This window comes from Sphaerodactylus townsendi, linkage group LG01 (assembly GCF_021028975.2).
Source record: "Sphaerodactylus townsendi isolate TG3544 linkage group LG01, MPM_Stown_v2.3, whole genome shotgun sequence".
NCBI lineage: Eukaryota > Metazoa > Chordata > Lepidosauria > Squamata > Sphaerodactylidae > Sphaerodactylus > Sphaerodactylus townsendi.
The window spans coordinates 176,446,402-176,472,380 of record NC_059425.1 but is presented as its reverse complement, the minus strand read 5'-3'; the positions used below and the strand labels follow the sequence as shown (position 1 = coordinate 176,472,380).

General features: G+C 46.0%; 1 protein-coding gene across 4 annotated transcripts in view; it reads right to left on the bottom strand.

Moving 5' to 3' along the window:
- Positions 1-25,979, bottom strand: part of AGAP1 (ArfGAP with GTPase domain, ankyrin repeat and PH domain 1) — a 426,302-nt gene that overhangs the window by 171,873 nt on the left and 228,450 nt on the right. For all 4 annotated transcript variants that reach the window (XM_048500437.1, XM_048500447.1, XM_048500456.1 and 1 more), the window contains one exon: positions 21,085-21,253. In XM_048500437.1, the coding sequence (XP_048356394.1) occupies positions 21,085-21,253 (169 nt within the window). The remainder of the gene's footprint in view (positions 1-21,084; positions 21,254-25,979) is intronic.

Here is a 25,979-nt window from a genome sequence, read left to right as displayed (position 1 = left end):
TCCATTTTAATGATGCTCTGATAAGCAGGGAGACTTGATGGAAATACATCTTTCTTGTGTACCATCCTCTACCTCCCTTGCTGGACTACCCATTCACGAGACAGCTGGCCCACCAGCCAAGCCAAGCTGTCAATGGTTGTCTGGCTTATGCAAGAGGACTCCACCCCGTGCCTGAGCATGGTCATCTCTGCCTGCTAGACTCATGCTGAGGTGGCTCCTGTCTCCCTCCTTTTCCCTCACCTGCCTTCCTGGAACAGGCAACAGCTAGCTAGCTTTCTTTCTTTCCCTCCCTCCCATTTTAGGCAGCAGCAACTATGATCCTAGTTCCTTGCCTGCCCCATAGACACCTGATAATCACAATCAGCCCTCTCCTTGGTGGGGGACTTGGAGCTCCCTAAAGCCTACCTGAACTTGGTGCTGTTCTCTGGGTTTTTCTATTCACATGAGCAGAAGGTTCAGAACTAAATACATTATTTCAGTGTGTTTTGTCCAGTCTTTCTTGGTATACACTGAACTATGAATGGATTGTCAGATTTCATAACACTAACTCAAGCTTTAAAGACCTAATCAAAATATTTATTACTGATCTCCTTCTCAAGTCCTCGATAATCTTAACCAGAATGTCCAAAAGTAGCATCTTTCCATAATAAACTATGAAAATAATTTAGAACTGACTCAGATGGGATACTTTCTCACACAATTTTCGTCTCCGCCTCCTGGAGTCCCCCCCCCTCCCCCTGTGTTAGTATACTGTTGCCAACTACAGCACACTGATATAGATGATATTGGGCCAAACAAAGTAGGAGTTTAATCTCCTTAATCTCTAAAACAACTTCTCCACTGAGTGACAAATCAATAAACATTGATTTCCCAACCAATGCAGTGATGAATTTCCCAATGAGCTTCTAGAATTAGCAGTCTCAGATTTTGTTTCTCTATGGGAGTTTTCAAATTAAAATAGTCACATTCACATATAGGATTTTCAGTTTAAGGCTGAGGAGCACTTTGTCTCCCGTGGTCATTCATATTCATTTAATAGGACCTATTAGGACTAATAACTAATTCCCTTCAGATTAAACATCAGAAAAAGTTCAGTAGACCAATTCTGAGGCATCGGAAGATACTGGTTTGCTTAAAAAAGGAGGGAAGGGAACCCTCTAATAAAAGCAAAAAAAAAAAGTTCTTTTTTCTTGAAAAACAATTTTAAAACCAACAATACAAAAGAAATCCCTCAAAGGGCTTATCGTTCCTATCCGACCCACACATTTTGTTCCATAAATTATCCATAATAGTTCTACTATATCCTTTCCCACCTAAAAAATCTCAGGAGGTTTGTGAATTAATCCGCCACTTCATCCTGGTCCTTCTTTGTAGTGGAATGCTCTGTGTGGGTCATAGTGCCTACCTGGTTCCGTTCCCTCCCCTTTTGACTGTATACGGGCCTTAAAGAATCATTTCTAAGTGGCGCCTTCATCAAAAAAATATTTCTGTGCATTATTAAACATGGTACTTTGACAAGACAGCCTATATATTGGCTAAAGCGTCTTTTGGCGAATTTTGCCTTTTCATATAGTAGCTCCCACCATCTTCTGTCAGGTTCCTGAGCCTCAATTCTTCTGGTGCCATTTTAAGGCTGTCCCCAGTCTTCCTTCCTCTTCCACCAGTGTGGCTCCATCGACAAAAGAGAAAGAAAGAAGCACTTCCCTATTTCCTCTGGACCAGTGTTTCCCAACTAGGGTTCCGTGGTACCCTGGGGTGCCGTGAGCATGTTCCAGGGGTACCACAGCAACGCTACCGGCCCCCCTCACTTTTGTGGTGTCTCCCGCCGGCACCAGCAAGGACATGGAGCTGGTTCAGGGGGCAGGGCCTGCTGCAAGGTCAGCAGCCACTCCCCCCCCCCCAGTTCTTCCCTTCACCCTGGAAGGGGAAGGTGGGGGTGGTGGCAGGGGTACCGTGAGATATGAAAAGTGAGGTCAAGGGTACCATGATGTCAAAAAGGTTGGGAAACACTGCTCGAGACCATAGGGAGCCTGCTACCCTGAAGAGTAAATTTCCCGAGACTGGAAAGGACTGCTGTGAGGCAAAGGACTATAGGAACAATATGCAATATTTGCACCGATAGGTGGTGAGATGCAACCCGCTTATAAAATTAAAGAAGACCAGCAATAAACCATGACCAGCGATTTGCTCCCAAGCAACAGGCAGGCACTATAAAACTGGGGTGCTGCGTGGTTTTCGGGCTGTTAGAACACGGCCATACAGCCCAGAAACCACACAGCAACCCAGTGATTCCAGCCATGAAAGCCTTCGACAAAACACTATAAAACTGTTGCACCCCTCTCTGCTGAATTATCAGCAGAAGCAACACACAGACTGGAAAGGAAGGCACTGAATTTTCCTCAAGGCACAAGAAACCACCACATATCGTGTTGCCTTGCTTTCCACGGGCAAGCGGCAATGTTTGCTCCAGCCACACTTCCTTTTTCTTAGGCTTCCTGCCAACCTTCAAGACAACATAATCGCTTCTTTGCCGAATAAGTGCTGGAGGTTGCAATGTGCTCCTAGGAACACATCACAGACATTTCTAAGGCAACACAAAAGTGCTCCTTGCACCTTTCTTTGGCCCGCAAACTGTTGAGAAAGACACTCTGTGAAGTGTGTCTAATTTTGGCTACATCTAAAAGAGTATACTCAGAATGAATCAGTAGGACTAGGACCATTATTCTTGCTGGACATTATTAGCAGCAACATGGCTGTCGGAGCAGCCAGACAGCTTTAGTTTATCAAGGGGAAAGTTTATCAAAGGTTTCAATTTTGAGATAGCTTCCCATCAGCCCTCCTGGAATATTCTTCTCCTCCAAACTCTACATAGCCTCACTTTACATCTAAAATGCGACTTAAACAAATGAAAGGTAGAAAATAAAGGAAAAGGAAGAAATCTGAAGTATTTGTATTGAAGAGAGGAGTTGATGAAACTGATTAATTAAGCTGAAAGATTTTCCTGTTTAAAGTTGTTCCAGGTGGAATTTTCGGCTGATGGGAGAGAAATGAAAATTTTTGCCTCCCCTCCCCAGCTGCATCCCAAAATGTTCTCTGAAATGCTGATCCTGGGGAACAGAGACCCTGAAAACATCATGAAGTCAGAGGTCTGCAGGAGAAGGAGAGAGTGGTGAAAATCTGTTAGCAAAAATCCATTGCTAGATTCATCCCACTGTTAAATAGCAACATCTATTTGATTATGATAAACAGATAAACAAAGCACGGTTTCATAATATGCTGTCTGCATTAATAACCTGACTACCAAATATGCCTAAATATTCTTAAATGTAATGATGCTAAGCACGATAATGTCAACACATAACATAATGCACTCAACAAACATTCCTTAAAAAAAAAACCCTACAAAATTGTAAATGTAACAACTCTAAGTACAGTACTGGAAATCTTCGAAGTTTACCAGGATGCGAGAGCAGTATAAAATATGATGTAGATTAGGTATCCCCAACATAATGCCCACTGGGTCCATAGGTCCACTGGCCCACCAACACCTTTTCTTGGGCCCGCCAAATGTTTTTAGGAAGCGGGTGGTTCCAGGAAGAGCTCTTGCTCAGCAAGGCTTCTAATTGGCCACTGGATATTTGATTGGCCGTGCAGATTTTTCTAAAAGTTGCTGTTGTAGCAGCTGGCACCACAGCACAAGTATCTGCACTGTGTTACTAAAGTTAAGCTGTGGCAATCGTTTTGTGGCTAGCTCCGCCTCCTGTGGCAGCCATTTTGTTGCTGCACCCACCATGCAATGTCAGAATTCCAAATGTGCCCGCACGTTCAAAAGGATCCCCCTGGGATACATGCCATAAATTTATCTGTCTTTGACTGTATTTTTCAATAAACATCTCAATAATGAATAACCAAAGGCAGTTAAACCTGGTACAATGAATGATATTTTGATATTTTGTGCTGATATTTTGTGCTGAAACAAACTTCTGCGTTCTGCCCAGTTCTGGAAATAGAAAGCACGCACTTGTATTCCAGTAGCTGAGACTGATGTATTAAAGTTTTCCAGCAGTTGGTAATGACTTGGGCAAAGCATTTTGGCCACACAAGAAACGAGGAACTTTTATTATCCAGGACTACACTTCACACGTCACTACAGGGCGGCAAAAAATGTGTACGTGAGAACAGACTGCACTTATTAAACTGTTCCGACACCGTTCAAAACAAAAAACGACGAAGAAACCCGGAGATAGACAGAGAGGGATTTTGATCTAACGTTTCTATTATTATTATTTTATTTTAAAGCTATTACTTCTGCAACAGCAGCCTAGTAAATGCATGTCTGCAGTGTGAGCAGTTTTGATAAACAGCCTCTGCGGGCCACACAACGGGGATAATGTATCCTTAAGTACTGCCAATGAGCTGCCATTCTGCACAGCCAATTACTTCTGTGCGTCTGTCACTCAAAGGAAAAATGACTGAACCCATTAGATCAAACCTTTGTCACTGTTCCTAATGCACTCTTAGGCCTCATTAATCTGAGGGAGCAGCAACACAGCCACCGGGGCCTCATTGCCTCCCCCACAACAGGGCCACGTGAAGCCTCTCATCTCTCCCCCAAGTGCGCCACGTTAATCAAGCTCTCCTTATTACCCGGTCCCTGCCACGGCGGAGAGCGCTCTCTCTCTTAAATGCTCTCATTATGGCCCATCTTTAGAGCTGGGTGAGTGGGGGGGAAAAAGAGAGAGCGAGAAACAGAAGAGGAAAAAGCAAGTCCGATCGCATTAATATTCATGACAATAATTAGTATTCTAGGTCACTGAATATTCATGCTATTAGTTTGGATTTTTATGGGTTTGCTGGATGTCCTGATTGCTGGAGTGTGGAGGAAAACAGCATGGCAGGGACTTTAGATGTCAATGGCAGTTCAACACTGAAAATACATTCGGGAAGCTCTACCGCCACTACCACGGTTGCCCCCCCCCCATTTTGGGGTGGGGGGGTTAATCAGCTTCTTCAGCTCTTCAGATGGCTTCAAAATTTGAAAAATCACTAGAGTTGTGGGGGGGGGGGGAGAGACAGAAGGACGGGCTTGATTTTTCTTGAAAAGGTTTTAACATCCAAATGGTTGCTATTACAAAATATAACTACCGGAGCCCAAGAGGATAACCTCGGGAGGATATGAAGACTCACTAGTCTAGGGCAGGAGGCAAAACAAAGAGAAGGCGGGCAGATCTGGACACACAGCAGGTGAAAACTATCAGTCTGGGAAGGACTTGAGCCGCTCCTCCTGCCAACCAGCTACCTGACCGTCCAGGGTACATTAGTGAGGTAGGTTCAGCTGAGGTAGGTTCATTTGAGGTAGGTTCAGCTGAGAGGGTATGGCTGGCCCAAGGTCACCCACAGAGTTTTTATGGCATGAGTGGGATTCGAACCGAGGTCTCTCAGATACATCCCAACACCGTGCTTGAAGAGGTCACCAAGGTGCAAGACAAAGGGGTGGGGCCCACCAGAAGAGTCCACAGAAGATACCTTCCCCTTCTTCAAGCAACTTGGCCTCGGTCTCCAAATCCCTGTGTGCGAACCACTGGGAAAGCCTTGTAAGCCGAAGGTCCCTCAGGACAGAAGGCTGAGGCAATGAGGAGGAATCAAGTGAGGACGCCCCTCCCTTTTTCTTTTGCTCGGGGTCTGCATTAGTAGCAGGGCCCATTTGACCTAAGGCCTCCCCATGACTGCTGCTCCCACACCATCCTGCTGAGCGTTTTGCTTGCAAGGCTACTCCAGGCCTCAGAAAGGAGTTCTGTCAACATTCCTTGTGGATCCAACCCATGTAATTCTTATGAAATAAACTCATCAACAAGCATACTTATTCAAGTTGACCATTGACTCGAGAGAAGAGTTGGGATTTATATCCCGCTTTTCTCAACTGTCAGGAGTCTCAAAGTGGCTGACAATCGCCTTCACTTCCTCTCCCCACAACAGACACCTTGGGAGGTAAGGGGGGCTGACGGAATTCAGAGAGAACTGTGACTGGCCCAAGGTCACCCAGCAGGCTGCATGTATAAGAGAGGGGAAACAAATCCAGTTCACCAGATAAGAGTCCGCTAATCATGTGGAGGACTGGAGAATCAAACCCAGTTCTCCAGATTAGAGTCCACCATTCTTAATCACTACACTATGCTGTCTCCAAGCTAACATGCTAACTTCTTCTTTAAGAGACTGAAAATTGGGCATACCAAACTCCATCCACTCCAACCCCATCCTCTTCCTTGCCAATGATTTGCTTACCTCGCCTTCAGAAAAATGTTGTTAGGACATGAACGACAGAACAAGAAGGAAGATAAAATACTTCTCTTCCCTTCTACATTTTGAGCTCTCCCTTTCTCTCTGCAGGAAGGGCCTGCTACCCACCCAGAAAGGAACTTCTATCCTCTTGTCCGATCTATACTGGTTCACAGAGGAGCACTTCAGGGCTGAAACTCTCCAAAATCCTATCTCTGTTGCTGAGATGATAGAGCTTCTTGGCCAGTGCTACATTCTAGAATCTGGGATTTGACGAAAGCTGGGCCACCTGGAGAGTTTCATCATCTGTAAAGTTTGGTTGCTGAACTTTATTAGCATTTGACATCTGGGGTCCGTCAGCTTCTTTCGTGCAGGAGCCCGGGGAAGATCAGAGTCTTTTTGTGCGTGAGAACTTTCCAAGCTGGGGCCGCAAGAAAGATTTCCCTCTACAACTTCTGCCCAGCGCAACAGGAGAGTTCTTCCCTCTCTCAAACGAGAAGGCAATGGTGATTTCTCACCTGGTGCTGGACTTTTCTACCTGCTTCAAAGCACAGAGCTATTTCTTCCGGGGGGAATAGGGGGTGGGAAGGCTGAGTCAGAAGTGTTCACAGAACGTGTCTCCCCTGAGTTAGTCACCGCAGGAGCCAGAAGAAAGATGAGGCCTACTTAGGTGAGCAGCCTGGCTCTTGGAGGGATGGTGAAGCTGGGGGTTTGCCTCCACACAGACCTTTTGGGAATAAGCTAACATTTTTCTCTTGCTCCGTTCATGACACTCTCGCTGTTCATCTCTTAAGGGATGAATGACCATATTTTTAAGAGTCGGACGTGTTAAAACTGAGCTTGTCGTTTTTGCCTCCTGCCTCTCCACCATTTTATCTCATGCTTGAGAATGGCTGCTTGTTCCTCTAACAATCACCACCTTGGCGCACATCTGGATCCTTTGGGTTTCTTCTCTAGGCTCAGGCTCCTGTCCAGTCCAGCCACTTACAATTGATGACTACATCCAGAATTAGGCCCTTTCTTTCCACAGACATCATCAAAGTTTACTTCACTCTTTCTCACACTGATTACCATACTCTTATAAGTCTTACCACCTCTGCCTTTGATTCCTATACATCGGCAGTGTTCAACTCTGGCACTTCAGATGCTCATGGACTACAATTCCCATCAGCCCCTGCTGGCATGCCAGCAGGCAGAGGCGTAGCTAGGGAAAGCGGAGCCCGGTGCAAAACCTGAGTTTTGCTGGGGCCCTCCCATATTTGTTTGTGTTTTTTGTATTTTTAGTGTGTTTTTTTCAGTTTTCAGCCTGCAGGGGGTGCAGTTTTTAGGCTAGCAGCACCAAAATTTCAGGGTATCTTTAGGAGACTATCCTGATGGTTCCAGCCAGGTTTGGTGAAGTTTGGTTCAGGGGTCCAAAGTTATGGCCTCTTAAAGGTGTAGCCCCCATTTCCTATTAGCTCCCATTGGACACCATTGGAGATGGGGCACCCCCTTTGGGAGTCCATAACTTTGGACCCCCTGAACCAAAACTCACCTAACTTAGGTGGTATCATCAAGAGAGTCCCCCAAAAACTCTCTGAAATTTTGTTCCTGCTAGCCTAAAACTACGCCCCCTGCAGGCCAAAAATGGAAAACACTAAAAAATACAAAAAACAAACCTGAAAATTTTGCTGCCCCCCCCCCCAGGCACGCGCCCGGTGAAATGTGCACCCCCCATCCCCCTTGTAGCTACGCCTCTGCCAGAAGGGGCTGGTGGGAATTGTAGTCCATGAACATCTGAAGCACCAGAGTCAGACACCCCTGCTCTACCTTCTGTTGCACAGTTATGTTCTTCATCGATACCCTGCCTTTCGTTCCAGTGGATCCCTGTTTAGCCTCTGCTGCTTGCCTGTTTAGCCTCTGCTGCTTCTAACCCGCTGCCAATGGAGTGGTATTTTCTGCTTGCCATTCAGAACGTATTACTCCTTTGTGCTGTTCTCTGTATCATCTCCACCTCTTTGCTGGTCTTCACATAGAAGTCTTGTACCCACCTTCAGTGCTCTCCATGATTTTGTTCCCCTGATTCTGTTTTCTCTTCTTTTTCAGCTTGGGTCTGTGGTTCTACAGGGACCAACCTTTGAGTTAAACCAAGGAATACCTCCTCAATTGTGTGTGCATAAAGTGCTATCAAGTAGTAGCCAACTCATGTTGACCCCAGAAAGGGTCTTTTAAGGCAAGTGAGCAGCAGAGGTAGTTTGCCATCGCCATCCTCTGCAGAGTCTTCCCTGGTCATCTCTCTCCAAGCACCAACCCTGCTCAGCTTCTGAGATCAGGTAAGATTGGATTATACCCTGCAGCTTTTCCTCTCACCTCCTCCGTTACCAGCATTCCCTTTACCAATCAATAAAACACCTTTCTTCCTGACATTGGGTCTTAAACTACTTTTGCATCCAAATTCTTTTCTATTTAGATCCATTTGGCCTTCCCCTTTGATTTCCCCTCCTTTCTGCTCTCATGGGTCTTGTTTGATGCTTAGTTCATAAGCCCGTATTTCATTTTGACCATTTAAGACTCATTTTCAGTGCTTAGCTCACCATGAACCAATTGTGCTCTTTCTATGCGAGGTGGATCTGTCGAAAATGGTGCCCAGGGCAAGAACTATGACTCACCTTGCACCCCAAAACTCCAGGGGCGTCCAGGGCATGCTGTGTCTGACACTAGGGTCAACTGGTCTAAGCTTTAAACTGCAGAGCTGTATAAAGCTGGAGCCGGTCAAGCTGAGTACTCATTTTGATCCTGGGCTCTGGCTGGGTTGAGCTTTAAACTGCAGGCTTGGACCCTGCAGTTTAAAGATGGACATGGCTGAGCCCAGCAACAAACAGGTTTGCCCTGGCCCATGAATGCTATATAGAGTTGGGGCTATATTCAGAGGTGGGGGCTAGTCCAGTGGAATGCTGGCCGGATTCAGTGTCCAACTGTGCACCTGTGCCCCCCCCCATTCCAAAGGGAGTTTGGGAGTGGGGCACAATCGCTTGCAGAGGCTGTGAGATGTGGACTGGCGCCCTTTCAGGGGCAATGCCCAGGGCACGTGCCCTTCCTTACCCCACCCTAGATACGCCTTTGCTCCTATACCTAACAAGTCCTAAGCAAGAGACAATGTATGACATGTCATAAACTTATCACATACCTAGGCCCGCATCTGACCAACTCTGGTCATTCCTCCAACTGGACCCATTCAGAACAATCAGAGGAAGTAACAGTCTGCAGGAGATACATGAAGCAGAGCAAACACCTGATGGTTTCCTAGGAAAGCCAACCAATAGATTGCTTTTATGGGCTGCAACATTCATCTTGGCCCTCAGAGAATCTTCAAAGAAAAGGCATTGACTAAATTCAGAGATGCCCTCTCTCATTGACAGAACCCTGCTGAGTAAAATGATGAAACAACACACTAATGATGGTGAAGTGGCCCTGAGCTAATGGACAAATTATAGCATGGCCATTAAAAAACAACAACAACCAGCACCTTCACACTGGCATCACAAAAGGATTCCAGAGATCAGGTGGGAACACCTGCCAAGGTGGTTGAGGCATTCTCCAAAGTGAGTTTTCCCCTGGCATTACCCAAGACCTGGATTCAGAGCATGAGTTCATTTGATTTGATTTAGGGGTCCTCTAAGGTCTCCTAAAATGTGGCAAGGGCACACGGAATTACTGTACACTGTGTTGGAACAGCTCTTAACCAATATTCCAAAGCTATGACAGCAAGTCCTGTGAGAGCTTCCACTGGAAGAAAATGCACTAAAACTGCAGGTCAGTTAATTAAATCACATCTCATGATAAAGATTATAAAACCATAAGAAGACTCAGTCCGTTGGCCCATCTAATCCAGCATCCTGTTTCACACAGTGGCCAACCAGTTCCTCTTGAAGTGTAGCAACAGGGCACAGAAGTTGAGGCTGTCCCCTGATGTTGTCGCCAGGCACTGGGATTCAGGGGTTTACTAACTCTGATTGTGGAGATTCCCTTCAGTCACCATGGCTGTCTCCAGAAATCTCAATAAATCGCCTTTCAAAGCATTATGAATTTATTTTAATTTACTTTATTCATAGCCTGCTTTTCTCACTGAACCTCAAGACATCCTACACAATACAACATGATGCGATGAGACAGCATGCAACAATCAAGGAGCAATGCAATAGGACTAGGATTATAAAATCAGAAAGCAGCATGAATAATAAAATATCTTAATCAAGGCATATGACGAACAATGCAGAAAGTGGCCAGACAAAGGTAGAAGACTGTAATAAAAGCAAAATGATGCCTACAATATTCAGTGAAGAATTTGACAAATCTTATTCTGTTATAGGGGTGTCTCTCTCGACAGTTCCAATCTTCTACAATTCTATCCCTTTACAAACTGCCTTCTTGAACATTTCTGTTTTGCACATTCTACAACATGATAAGGGTATGAGAGTTGTTTCACAGGATGGGAGTCATCACACAAAATGCAAGCAAACAGGCAGTTGCTGACCTTACCCATTTTGCAAGGTAGTGTCTTCAAACGTTTTGCTCGGACAGGCAAAGACTTTGGAGCAGAGAATGGTAGACGCAATGATTCTGCAGATCTACGGGTGCAAGACCACTAAGGGCTTTTTTGATGACAGCCAGTAGCTTGAACTGAACCCCATAACTGATGCGACATTTGTGAAGCATCTGAAATAAGTGTGGCATGTATGCTCTGCCTAGTGCCTAATATTATGTAGGGCACAGCATTCCATAGCAACTGGAGCTTACAAGTTAATTTTCAGGGCAAACCTGTATACACTACAGTAGTCTGGTCTCAAGGGAACCATCACATGGATCCATATGGCCAGATCAGCCGAGTCAAGGGAGGGAGCCATTTTCTGAGCTAAATGAAGATGGAAGAAAGCGTCTTTTACATCTATGTTAACTTGCTTCTCCAACAATAATGATGGATCCAGTAGAACCCCTAGACCAGGCTAACTGGCCATGCCAGCTGGGGCTGATGGGAATTGTAGTCCATGAACATCTGAAGCGCCAGAGTTGGACACCCCTGCCCTAGACAGTGATCCTGTGTCAGCTGGTCCCTATCAAAAGTGGGGTCCCCCAAGAGCTCCCCAAATGTACTACAGTGGAACCTCAGTTTTCATTGGTTTTGGTTTTCATCGATTTTTCAGTGAAAAAATTGACTCGATTTTCATCGATTTGCAGTAAGGTGCAGGGGTTTGTGGAGAAAAATCACCCGGACAAAGCTGTTGCAGGCCGTGTCTGCAACTTGTTTAATGACAACGTCTTGCCCCATTTCAGACAAATCTTAAAGAGGCGTCGGAAACAGACCTCTTTGGACAGCTTTCTGGTGCGACATTGGTCCACTGGCTCTGAAGCTGGTCCTAGTGTTATTGTTTGTTACTGTTTTCAGCATTAAACATTATGCTTATTCACCAAAAAAAATGTGTATTTGGTATGTTTTTTGGTGTGCCTAGAACGGATTAATTGGATTTACATTGATTCCTATGGAAAAGTTTGCCTTGGTTTTCATCGGTTTCAGTTTTCATCGATTCTTTTTGGACGAATTACCAACGAAAACCAAGGTTCCACTGTACCACCATCTTGTCATTGTTCAGTTTCAATTTATTCACTCTTAAAGACTGAATGTTTTCCACAATAAGGGATGTGACAACAGTGAAAGACCTCTACACCCTTTTTATATAGTGGCACACCTACCGACTAGTCTCAATAAATATCAAAGTGTGGAAAGGCTGAAAACTGATTTGTGGCATTAGTACTGGTCCTGGAAGCAAAGTACTTAGTGGAAATAAGAACAGTGAAACATCAATTTATGGCTCGTTGGAGGTTGCTCATTGGGGGTTCTGGGACTTTAAGGCAAAACTGCTTATGCCAGAAGTGTTCTTGCCCCTTTCAAAGTTTTTTTCCCTGCAACATGTATGTGATTTTATTGCATTTTTTTGGCCATTATAATAACCCCCTTGAATCCCTAGAGAAGGACAGGATATCAGTGTTTAAAAACAGTGTCCAGTCTATCTTTTCTGAGGATGCCTAGGTATTCACTGAGTTTGGGAGAGCTGAAAATACATGAAAGAATCCCCCTTTAGGAGGGAAACCTGAAACGTAGGCCTGAACGGGTAGCAGCAAGTATCACGGCACCTTTTCTCCTCAGGGGGAGAGTTTCAAATGCTTCATTTTGGGAGGCTGACAATTTCTCTCTGACAGATTCTCATGCAGTCACCTCTAAAGGCAAAAGACTTTTCTCTCTTCCAACTTCGGTGTCTCTTCTTTTCCCGCCACCCTCCTTTCTTGAACAGAGCTTCTGATAGGATTTCTCAGAAGAAGAAGAAGAAGAAGAAGGTTTCACAAACTGAAGCTCCTAGCTGGTTGAAACAATCGAAGGCGAGGCCCTTGAGGTCTCTCTGTAAAATCTGTTTTGAGGGCTTCCTTGTAAGTAACCAGACCAGCTGGCCACTTGGTACCCTACAAGGTGTGAGGAGGAATCAATAGAGTACTTTTCAGTATCCCTGTACCTACTACCAATGAAGCTGTCTAATACTGTGTCAGACCATCAATCTTTCTAGTTTTGTGGGCTATTTGATACAGAGGCTAGCAGACGCTTTCCAGGATATTTTATTTATTTTATTTATTTCCTTTCAAATTTATATACTGCCCTTCCCCCAAAGGGCTCTTTCTCATTCTCAGGAGGAGAATGGTCTTTCTCAAAGTGTATATATTGGTTTACATGTGGCCTTTCTTCCACCACAGAGTTCAAAGTGGCACACCTATCGGTTTCCAAGACATTTCCCCTCCAAACATTGACCAGACCAAAACTTTCTTAGGCTCTTGCTGTGTCATGAGCCTTCCAGTCATATCCTAGGATCAAGGAGATATCAGGGTTTTCTTTTGGACTTTCTGCAGGCAACACGTATGCTATAGCAAAACCTTTTTCAATCACCTAAAAAGGCATACAAGGGAAAAAAATTATCCATGGATCTTTACAGTTGTCCCTCATGGATATTTAAACGACCAAGTAGACAAATAGGGAGGTAATTACAAATTTGATTACTGCTGCTCTGATTTGTATAGCTTCCAAGTGGAAAAAAGATACTGCATTCCCTTTGCAGAACACTTCAAAATAATTTGGGATATTGTACTGATGTCAAATTTAACAGATTCTCGTCTAACAAATTCACTAAGAAATGAACTCCCTTTGTTACATACCAGAATATCAGATTTTAAGACAATGTACAACCATGTGTACAGTTCTTAATGTGATAGGCGATGGGTCAGTGAATGTTATGTATGTCTTCACTTTGACTCGTTGTTGCTGTTACCGTGGCTTCACTAAACTTTATATATAATAAAAAAGGATATGAAAAAGTTGTTTCCCTGAGTGAATACTTCCACATAAATCATTAGGGAAATGAAGATGTTAAACTCTTAAATTCTTAACAGACAAAGCATTATAAAAATGCTACGCCACCAACACAAATGTCCTTGATCTAGAACGTGCTGAGTTATATCTTGTTCAGGATAAAGATGACAGCGCGGTCCTGTGGTGTGAACAGGAAGTGACAGACGGCTGCTTCCGCCAGAGAAAACAGTGCTGAATTTAAATAAGCATTAAAGAATAATTTCTATGGGCAACTTTCCTTAAAAATATCCTTTGGCATTATCATACTTGGTAGTTTTTTTAAAGAGCATTTTTATCACTTTAAATAAGCATTGGCGAAACTTGCCTCTTTTCACACGGAGACATTCCCTTCCGTAAATGGCTGATGGAGCGGCAGCAGGAGAAAGGTCAGAGAAAATGGCTGACAGGACAGGAGCACGGATTTAAAATCCAGCCCAACAATTATTGTCCAAAGGTACGAATGCTCTCTTTCTGACAGCAAAGAACTTTATAAATAAAGAAATGCCATTTCTTTTAAATTAATTAATTAAGGTTTTGTTATTAAACCTGTTACTGCTTTGAACAGGAGAGTGTTGTTTTAACTCCGCAAGTTAGGCTAGGATGAGAGAGTGCAACGTTGCCTGTGAATGCACTGTGCCCATTGAAACCACTGTAAGAGTTTTCTCAACAGTCTGTTCCTGTTTCTGAGAGTGGGAATGTCACCTGTTGTCTCTTCCCCTCCAGCATAGCCTCAAAACAACCCTGTGAGATAGAGAGAGTGTAACTGGCCCAAGCTCACCCAGCATAAATACTTGCAAGCATACAGTCCAATCCATTCACACAAGCCTTTCTACATTTACCTGCTCCAAACAACAACATGTAACAATCTCAAGGGCAGGTCTACCCAATGCTTCTCAATGGGAGGCAGACCAGCCCTTTGAGTGCCTGTGAGTCTCTTCTGTCGATTCTGCGAGGCAAGTCTGCCATAGTGTGGTGTGCTTACACAGGGCAAGCTCTGATCGGTCAAAATATTTTAAAGTGAATTAAACAAAAATTCAAAAAAACTTCACGATGAGCAAGGACAGAAAGAAAAGGTGAAAACACACAGTGTTCTTATCTGCACTTGGTACTTATCCTAAGTGGTGTTTTCAATTAGAACAGTCTCCAGTTAGTATGGCGTAATTCTTTTGGCACTCCAGATGCCCAAGTGACCGCCATTCCTCTATCATCTCCCTTCCCCTATCAGCCAATTGGCCATGCTGTCAGGGGCTGATGGGAATTGTAGTCCATAACATCTGGAGTGCCAAAGGTTCGCCACCAAGGGTCTAGGCAGTGGTGGTGAACCTATGGCACTCCAGATGTTCATGGACTACAATTCCCATCAGCCCCTGACAGCATGGCCAATTGGCTGATGGGAAGGGGCTGATGGGAATTGTAGTCCATGAACATCTGGAATGCCATAGGTTCGCCACCACGGACCTAGAGACAGCCCTTCATGGCTGGTGCCCATCCAAGGAGAAGAGAAAGAGGAGGTTTCTTTCCCATGTCCTGGGGATTTATGATCTCTCCTTGGAGAGTGGGTTTTTCTGATCTTTCTGCCTCAAGAGGAACAGAAACCATCCAGTCATTTGGCTGCGCCAACTCTGTTCCTTAAGGTGTGACACTGCAGTAAGGTGAAGGTGGCAAACTCTTTTGTTTTTTTCCAAATTGGTCTCTTGTGTAAATTACGAGTTGGAGTGCTCTGTGCTTAGGGAATGGATGCATCATTCTTGACGCTTGTCCTGTCCGCCAGCTACAAATTTGCAGAGGGAGAAGAGTGCAGTATACACCAACGGTTGACTTGTAAGGATGAACTCAAGGTTGGAAGGCATATCTCCACAGTAGAACAAGAGTCAGAGCAACACACCGGGAGAGCAGGGAGAGGACACCGAAATATTTGCTGCCACCTCTACGTGATGCTAACTTTGGGGGCATTTTCTTGATAGATTTTGCTAAGCAACTTTTGAAAAAGTGGGGTGAAAATAATTAATTAAGCAAATACGTAACAGCCCTGGGGTTGTGCTTCTGACCTCTTCCTGTACCTCCTACCAGAATTCTCAGAGACTAGCCAAACAACGCTCTCCCTTCCACGCTACATTCGCTGGGGCCTGGATTCTTTTTTACCGTTGCCTTCTACTAAATTGAGGCTTGATTTGATCTATAACCCACTTCTTTTGTCTTTCTGGCGGTTCAGGGCATCTGTCAAACTCTCTTCTGATACCACATTTCAAAGGAATCTACTTCCTGTCAGCTTCCTCATGGTCCATACATAGAAATGGGAAACGCTATGGCATGAGTTGTCTTGATCGTGGTCACCAGAAATATATCTCCACACTTAAACAACTTTTTTTACTGGGGTGCTGTGTAGTTTCTGGGCTGTATGGCCGTGTTCTAGAAGCATTCTCTCCTGACGTTTTGCCTACATCTGTTCAGATCCTCTGAAAGGATGCCACCCACAGATGCAGGCAAAACGTCAGGAGAGAATGCTGCTGGAACACGGCCATACAGCCCGGAAACCACACGGCACCCCAGTGATTCTGGCATGAAAGCCTTCGAGAATACATATTTTTTTAGTTCTTTCATGGCTGCCCTTCCCAATTTCAGTCTGTTCCAGATTTCTTGGTTGCGGTCTCCCTTATGGCTGAGGATGAGGCCAAGAAACAGGAAATCTTCAGCCATTTTAATTTCGAAATTGTCACCCTTAAAGTTGTGTAAATCCACAGCAGTTGTTGCTTTTGTGCACTTGATGTATATAGGGACTTTTTTAAAAAAAACCTTAGCAGGGCTAATAAGGGCTCGAGAGAAGAATACACACATGAAGTGGAAAGATTCAGATCAAGAAAACGGCATGGAGGAAAGGGGGGGACAACCTTGACCCTCTCCCAGGCACGGAGGAAAGGGGGGGAAAACCCTGACCTCTCCCGGGCACGGAGGAAAGGGGGGGACAATCCTGACCCTCTCCCGGGCACGGAGGAAAGGGGGGGAAAACCCTGACCCTCTCCCGGGCATGGAGGAAAGGAGGGGAAAACCCTGACCCTCTCCCGGGCATGGAGGAAAGGGGAGGACAACCCTGACCCTCTCCCGGGCACGGAGGAAAGGGGGGGACAACCCTGACCCTCTCCCGGGCACGGAGGAAAGGGGGGGACAACCCTGACCCTCTCCCGGGCACGGAGGAAAGGGGGGGACAACCCTGACCCTCTCCCGGGCACGGAGGAAAGGGGGGGACAACCCTGACCCTCTCCCGGGCACGGAGGAAAGGGGGGGAAAACCCTGACCCTCTCCCGGGCACGGAGGAAAGGGGGGGACAACCCTGACCCTCTCCCGGGCACGGAGGAAAGGGGGGGACAATCCTGACCCTCTCCCGGCACAGAGGAAAGGGGGGGACAATCCTGACCCTCTCCCAGGCACGGAGGAAAGGGGGGACAACCCTGACCCTCTCCCGGGCACGGAGGAAAGGGGACAATCCCTGGACCTCTCCCGGCACGAGGAGGAAAGGGGGGGGACACCCTGACCTCTCCCAGGCACGTGAAAGGGGGACAACCCTGACCCTCTCCCGGGCACGGAGGAAAGAGGACAACCCTGACTCCTCTCCTGGCACGGAGGAAAGGGGGACAATCCTGACCTCTCCGGCACGGAAAGGGGACAACCCTGACCCTCTCCCGGGCACCGAGGAAAGGAGGGGAAAACCCTGACCCTCTCCCGGGCACGGAGGAAAGGAGCAGAAAACCCTGACCCTCTCCCAGGCATGGAGGAAAGGAGGGGAAAACCCTGACCCTCTCCCGGGCACGGAGGAAAGGGGGGGACAACCCTGACCCTCTCCCAGGCACGGAGGAAAGAGGGGGACAACCCTGACTCTCTCCCGGGAATGGAGGAAAGGGGGGACAACCCTAACCCTCTCCCGGGCATGGAGGAAGGGGGGGCAACCCACTCCTCCCTTAACAGCTGCCCAGGAGTCTGCAACCTGCGGCTCTCCTGATGTCCGTGGACTACAATTCCCATCAGCCCCTGCCAGCATGGCCAATGGCTGATGGGAATTGTAGTCCATGAACATCTGGAGAGCCGCAGGTTGCAGACCCCTGGAACTTAAAAAAATCCCGAACGAGATCATTTTGGCTCTTGCAGTCATATCTGCTTTAACAACCGAATCTCCCATCTGTGACAGGACATCGAAAACAATCACTCGGAGACGACAGGGAGACTGTGTAAAAGTGCAACACTTGGAGAAAGCCTGCTAGTCTCACTTAAATTATGCCTTTTTAAAAGAAGCATCTGAAGGCACCCATTACAGCTTAATCTGATTCTAAGCACTTTAGCGTAAAATAAGCTTGCTAATGGCCATCGCATAGCTTTCCTTGATGATCAAGATTAATAAGATATGAAATTCTCATTTAGGAAGCTAGAAACTTCTCATTTTTGCACCATGTCCAATGTGTCACACGGAGTTAACGGATAACAGCCGTTAGTGGCATTAATGATAGTTAATGATGGCTGCGCCATTAACACACATTGTGGGAAACTCCAGTGTTGTTAAATATCATAATGAATGTACAATAAATGAAGATCTGGTAGTGTAGGAATCATTCAGGAAATCCAGTGGTTCCGAGAGCGTTCACCTTAACTGTGCCCCCGCACGCCGTGAACTGGAGGGGGGCAGGACCCCTTGAGCCTTTGGCAAGTAATAATCTGGCCCTGACAATCAGTCCTTTCCAACAGTTGCACCAGAAACCTGCTCAGTAGAAAGCAACGGATCAGTACATGTGTTGGGGTCATAACCATCAGAGACAGTCCCATGGTTGCCATGGCAACCACAAAATCTTGAGCTGGGACTGGAGCACCTACTGGTAGGCCAACTACAGCCCCTCCTAGATAAAGATAATCTTGCTCATATAACTGCAATGTGTTTCAAAAGTGTCACCTTTGATGACGGTTTGGAAACTTGAAGCAGTCCAGAACATGGCAGCCAGATTGACAGGGCCGACTGCTATTATGCTACTATTAAAGCAGTTCCTCCGGCTCGCAATTTATGAACACAAATCAAAGTGCTGGTTTCAGCTGGAGGCTCTAGAAGGGGCAGAGGCTCGGGGTTCAACCCTTGGCATGTCCAGGTAAAAGGATCAGGTAGAAGGTGTTGTGAAAGACCCTGGAGAACTACTGCTAGTCTGAATAGACAATAGACTTGGATGGACTTCTCCAGAACAAAACAGCTTGCCTTTTGAATCTTCTGTGTGTGACAGCTAGGGCCAGATTCTTTTCTGTGCAGGTGCGCAGTCGCTGGTATTCCTTCCCTAGAGATATTTCATTGATGCCCTGTTTAACCCCTTTACAGGTCTCTTTATTCAGGATCCACCTCTGGTCTTGACATGCTCAGGGTTAAGCAGATATAGAAGTACATGTAAAATAGATGTTCAAAATGGCCTGGGTCCAACCCATCTGACATGGCCTGCACCCATAAGAACTTCCTTTACGCTGAGGTCAAGCAGTGGTGCCCTCCCGGTGGTGACCTCCCTGCTGAGGTGCGTGGGTAGGAAGTATGTAGGGGGGCTTTCTCCATGACTGGCCCCAGGCGTTTCTGTGGCAATTTGCTAGGCGCCAACCCTTTATGGGTTTTGGCGTCTGGCAAAGATCTACCTATTCATCCAGGCTTTTGACCCCCTCAATGCTCCCTCCGGAGGAGGCCAGTTTGGGGTGGGTGGCATGTGGGTGGGTATTACCATGGTTTTATGATTGTTTTTCATTATAATGTTTTTACTGCTGTTTTTAATTTTTGTAAACTGCCATGAGACCACCCTATAGGGTGGGGCATGAATCCCATAAATAAATAAATAAATAAATAAATACATACATACATACATACATACATACATACATACATACATACATACATACATACATACATACATTTATTCAAGTGATTTTCTGAAGTCTGATAAACTCAAGCAGTGGTCAAATCCAGCAAAGCCCCAATTGCAGGGATCTTGTCAGAATGGGCTGTGACTTTCCCCTGGTCGACCCAGGAGCCAGTGAGCCTAGGCCAGGGGTAGGGAACCTGCGGCTCTCCAGATGTTCAGGAACTACAATTCCCATCAGCCTCTGTCAGCATGGCCAATTGGCCATGCTGGTAGGGGCTGATGGGAATTGTAGTTCCTGAACATCTGGAGAGCCACAGGTTCCCTACCCCTGGCCTAGGACATACATCATCATGCTGATAGGACAAAAAAGGGAAAGACAAGTCCAAATGATCAAGTCAGTTTTCAATGTAAGTGTGAACTGTGATCCCTCAGCGCTGAAGGCGCACTGCAATCCCTGCCGAGTAACTGTTTGGTGAAAGCACTTAGTGCGGCAAAGAGGACAAAGGGTAGCCGGCATCTGCTACAGTGAAGCAGTGATGTTGGTGGAGTGAGATATGAAGGCAGAACTTCCTGAGGCCAACAGAAGTGACTGAGCGCCTGATGTCAAAAGTCAGGATGGATCATAGGATCACCATTCAGAAGTTCTTGGTCTAGATGTAGAAGCTAGTCATGGGTGGGGTGGACCCCAGTGTGGGGAAGTACTGGGGGTAGAACCCTAGATCTCTTTGAAAGGGGGGTACTTGCCCTATTAGCAAGAGGAAGTTCATCTCCTAATGAAGAGCGGTGAATGGAGGCCATTGCCAATAGACCAGCGTGGCAGTTTCAACTTGTAAATAATGTTGTTCAGGTGACTGCCCTCTAAAAAACTCAAATCACAGGTGAGCAGCAGGGCAGAGAATTTCTGTCCAAGCTCCCTGTAGAAGAACTTCAGTCAGCACAAAAGCCACCGATGCGCTTCCTTCTTCCCTAAAACAAAGGCTCATTCCACACATGCAGAATAATGCACTTTCAAACTGCTTTCAGTGCTCTTTGAAGCTGTGCGGAATAGCAAAATTTACTTCCAAACAGTTCCGAAAGTAGTTTGAAAACGCATTATTTTGCGTGCGCGGAAGGGGCCAAAGAGCCAGGGCTGGCTTTCTTTCACTTCATTGTAGGAGGTCTTTAGATGAGCCCCGGCGGCAAGAAGCATCCATCCAGAAACAGCTGTCTCCATCCCAGGAGGACCCTTGTCTTGCAACCTCCCAGTGCTTTGTGATTGGCCACAGCTCCCACAGTAACCAAATTGTGATTGACGGTGCCACTCACAGCTGTTATTACATTGAGGCCCCAACTCAGTGTTATCAAAATACAAAGGGTTCAAAGGCTCAACAGAGTTGGAGACCTCTGCTTCAGAAGAGAAAGCGCTGAGCTGATAACGCCTGCTGATCACTGATCTTTTATTTCAATCTTTTACAGTACAAAAATACAACCGGGGATGACACCCAATATAGCAGAAACAGGTTTCGAGTATCTTACCTGAATTTGGTGACAGATGCAAGCTGCTCATATCTTTGGACAAGCCGTTTGTTTTGGGACTGGAAATGGGAGCGCAGGCTGAGGTGGCTCGAGGTGGCCTCTTCCCGGGGACCTTAACTGTGGTCCTCAGAAGATCAATTTCTTTCCCATGAACGTTCTGCATATAGTCCTGCAACAAAAGGAACACAAATGTATTTCTGGGGGTGGGAATATAAAGATTACAGTATCTGAACAACAAATGACACCAGAAGATAACAACAAATAAGTTTGCTGCAATGATACAAAAAGTTTATGAACGTAGACCAAGCATTCCAAAGGGAATGACTAAGCATGATTGCATCAGTTACCTGTATAAGAGTCATGTGACCTTTGACTGTACTAGCCATAGGCTAACTAATGTATCATAGTGTATATAAGTAAGCAAACCCAGTAGAACATGTTCCTTGCTGGGGACAGGACCTAAGCCAAAGGCTCTGTTCGTTTAAACTGTATATAGTGTACCAATGCCAATACATCCTTTCATTGAGTGAACTCCCAAAGTAGTGGTTATTGCCGCACTCTGCGTTTGCTCAGACGTTCCTACGTTGTCAACTTGTGTCAGTTTTGCCTGCATCTGTGGCTGGCATCTTCAGAGGAATGTAGAAACAGTTCGGTAGCTAGCTTAGAGGCGTCAGACAAAATCACCGAAAGAGTACAGAAAACTCCATTTGTTTCTATACTAAACTGCAGTTCTCCCTATGATCTAGTTCTAACATTCTCGCTAGTTGGGCACACTTTAGCTTAGGAAAAGAACTTTAGAAAAGAGCTGAGCGATTATTTCAACCTGGGCTTTTTGAATACAAATCAAAAACTCAGGGAAAACAATAGTAGTTTGAACACTGGTGACGTATTTAAAATATTAATGAAATATTTCTTTAATTCTGTCATACACAACAATCCCATTACTGAATACAAAGCATGAAAACAGGAAACATTTCACAGCTGAAGAAAATAGTCCTATGGTTTTTTCCTTTGCAGAATGTCTTCCTCTCCCCTGTGGGCCAGGGACTAACAAGGCCGGAGATCTTGTTGAGCTGTAACGAACTTTTGGGAGAGAAAGCAGCATGGTATATAGCCCAGCCGCATGTGATCCTGGAAGCTATGCAGGGCTGGTACTTGGATGGGGGACTGCCAAGGAAAACTGTGCACTGGAAGACAATGGGAAACCACCTCTGCTTCTCCCTTTCCTTGAAAGCCCTTTGCTGGGGTTGCCTTAAATCACAGGTGTCAAACTCGTGGCCCTCCAGATGTTATGGACTACAGTTCCTATCATCCCCTGCCAGCATGCACCTATGCCCTAAATCAGTGGTTTTCAACCTGTGGCTTGGAACCCCTTTTGGGGTCGAACGACCCTTTCACAGGGCTCACCTAAGACTCTCTGCATCAGTGTTCTCCATCTGTAAAATGGATAAATGTTAGGGTTGGGGGTCACCACAACATGAGGAACTGTATCAAAGGGTGGCGGCATTAGGAAGGTTGAGAACCACTGCCCTAAATCAATTGTACTTATACATACAGGACATTTTTATCAGTATTTCACAGGCAGGTCAGACTCCTCACACTTGCCACTGTCTCTGCTGCTTTTATCGTTGCCTGATTATCTCTGTTGTTATTTTACGCTGATCAAACTATTTTTTCTTACTAACCTGTATTACTTTATCCCTGCACGGCTGCCAGATTTGGTTTGTTTTTATCTCCTGCCAATTGTCTACGCTCCTTTTTTTGTATTTTAAAAACTGTAGTCTAACACAAGCTGTAAACTGCTTTGGGGACTTTTAAAAAAAATGAGAAGTGTGATATATAAATCGAGCACATAAATAAATGAATTCCCCTCCAGCAGGACCCCAACACACATTTCCTTATCAGATCTTGGTATCCTGGAGAAATAAAAGCCTGCATTGTGGACGTTGCGGGTTCAGAGGAGCAGTGATTGATGGTACGATCACACCAGAGCAGGATGAAGATAATCTGATCATCTGTAATATGCTTTGTTAACGAGAAGACAGAGAGACTGATTTTGATATGCAAATGCTACAGGGTGAAAAAAAAGAAAATCCCCTAGATGTTAGTTGTAGAAAATGCTGATCTCAGAAAAAAAAAAGGGGGGGGATCTTTAACAAGCTTTGAGGGTAATTCAAAGCCAAGTACTTTTAAACAGCACTTAACAAGTCCCCCAAGCCCACTCAACAGTGGCCCACCCCAGAAGTGCGATCTTCGGCCCCTCAACAGCTTGAAAAAGTAGTAATTGCAAAGCCATTTACATTTTTCCTTCTCAAATTTTCCGCGTCCATAATTTAGCGGTGTCGGGGAACAAAAACCTCGCGCAAGCTGGGGCCCTCCTCCGAACGTATCGACGACAAGATGGCTGAGCCTTCCAAATCCCAGGCACCCCTTGGCTCTCGCACCTTTTGCTATCGCTTGTTTTTCACATTTCACTCCTAATTATGTTGCATCTATTGCCGTACACTTAATTAGCTGCATTAATGTGATTTCTTTTCACATAGTCAAGCAATTAAGAGCTATGATTGAGTTTCATTCAATTAGCCTCAACAAACATGCTAATTGATGCCCCAGATGCAAACGAGGCGCAATGAGAGAAACCTGCTAGCAATCCAGGGCTGTGTCAGAGGCCCAGAGCTCCTGCTTGCTGATAGGAGGATGGCTTAACATGGTCACCACCTTCTGGGGGACTGCTTGCGAGGGATTTGGGCAGCTGGGATGTCTACACGGGGGCAGATGCGAGACGTCAGGGCTTCGGCGCACCAAACAGACTCCGACAGAAATAATGATACACAACAGAGGCTCCAATTGGCTTTGAACAATTAGGTGACAAACAGCCCTGTGGGTGGAAAATACCTTCTTTTTTCCTGCTTAGCATCTATGCAAATCTCTGGTAACCTGAGATCTGCAAACGGTCTCTCGCGGCAGCCAAATGCTGCGTGTGGAATTGCCTGTGGTTCTCAAAAGCTGGCAACTTCATCTTAGTCAGCTGTGGGCAGTGTAGTTCTTGAAGTTAAGTTCAAAAACACATTAATCCATCAACAAATCCTTAAAATCCACTCACTCTCTCAAGGGCCATCACCTTCCTTCCTGAGGACACCCTTGGCATTTGGTACACACGCACACAGATGCCGGGGTGTTAATTTGACTACCCAAGTGACCACTGCCTGCAAATGCTACAACACGTGCCGAAAGAGGCTCGTGCTTATCAGAGCCATGTGGCCTCGAGAAAGCTGTCACCTATTTCAGACCAGAAAGTAACCGCCTCAATTCAAACAGCGACCATAGTCAGTGACTACTGTTTTGTTTAATTTCTGTCAGTACTTCCATTTTATAATAAGTTTTCCGTCTGTTATGTTGTGGGAGCAGCAGTGGCATAGTGGTTAAGAGCAGGTGCACTCTAATCTGGAGAACCGGGTTCGATTCCCCACTCTGCTGCTTGAGCTGTGGAGGCTTATCTGGGGAGCTAGATTAGCCTGTGCGCTCCCACACACGCCAGCTGGCTGACCTTGGGCTAGTCACAGCTTTTCGGAGCTCTCTCAGCCTCACCCACCTCACAGGGTGTTTGTTGTGGGGCCAGAGGTGTAGCAAGGGGGAAAAGCGCCCAGTGAAATGGTGCGTCCTCTGTCCCCCCCACACACAGGAGGGGCACCTGGTGCATCACGCCCCCCCTTGAAACTACTCCTCTGCGTGGGGGGGAAGGGAAAGGAGAGTGTACACCCCTTTGAGTCTCCTTACAGGAGAGAAAGGAGGATATAAATCCAAACTCCTCCTCCTTCTTCCATCCTTCCTTCTAAGGAGCTCAAGAGATGTACAGCCTACCCTGTCCTCCATCTTATCCCCATCTTGGTAAGGTAGCTGAGACCGAGAAAAAGAGAATAATTGTTCCAGGGTCAAGTGGCAAGCTTTAAAGGAAGGTAGTCGCTTGCGCAAGACAGATGGGGTGATGTCACATCATGTCGTTTACTATGCAGATTATGTTTTTACAGGGTGGTTTTACCACTGCCTTTCCAAGCCGTCTACACTTTACCCCCAGCAAGCTAGGTACTCATTTCACCGACGTCAGAGGGATGGAAGGCTGAGTCAACAGCTCAGTCCCAACGGCTACCAGCAACCAACTTCCGTTGGGATCAAACTCAGGTCGGGAGCAGAAGATCTGGGTTCCCTGATCATTTCAGACGCTCAAACCACTACGCCCCACCAGCTCACTTTAAAGTAAGTGGAAGAAAATACAGGAGGGAGGGGAATGTGCCCACCTGGATTCAACTGCATTGCTCAAAATGGTGCAAAAAACATGTAAAACAAATATATAACCTAGTTCAGGGGTGTCCAACTCTGGCGCTTCAGATGTTCATGGACTACAATTCCCATCAGCCCCTGCTGGCATGGCCAATTGGGGGCTGATGGGAATTGTAGTCCATGAACATTCCAGTCCAGAACCTTTATTAGGCATATAATCAAGAAAATGGCAAACATTTCCATGAACATCTGAAGCGCCAGAGTTGGACACCTCTGCCCTAGTTCAATTCAAGATGCTGATTACGACTTTTAACGTCCTTCATAGCCTGGGTCTCACATATCCTCCCGTATGGTCATTACCGCCTTTAAGCTGCCACAAGGTGGCTGTTCACTCATTTGGAGCGGCCCGACTGGCATTGGCCAGGGCCAGGGCCTTTCCTATCGTGGCTCCCACTCTGAGGAAGGGGCTCCCTGAAGAGGTTAGGGGGAACCCCTCACTGGAGACCTTCTGGAGGTGCTGCAAGGCTTGTTTGTTTGCCAGCCAGACCTTGGAGGACCTACAAGCAACAGACATCTCTGAGTGGGGAGGAGGGTATTCGGGTTTTTCAAATTTGGCT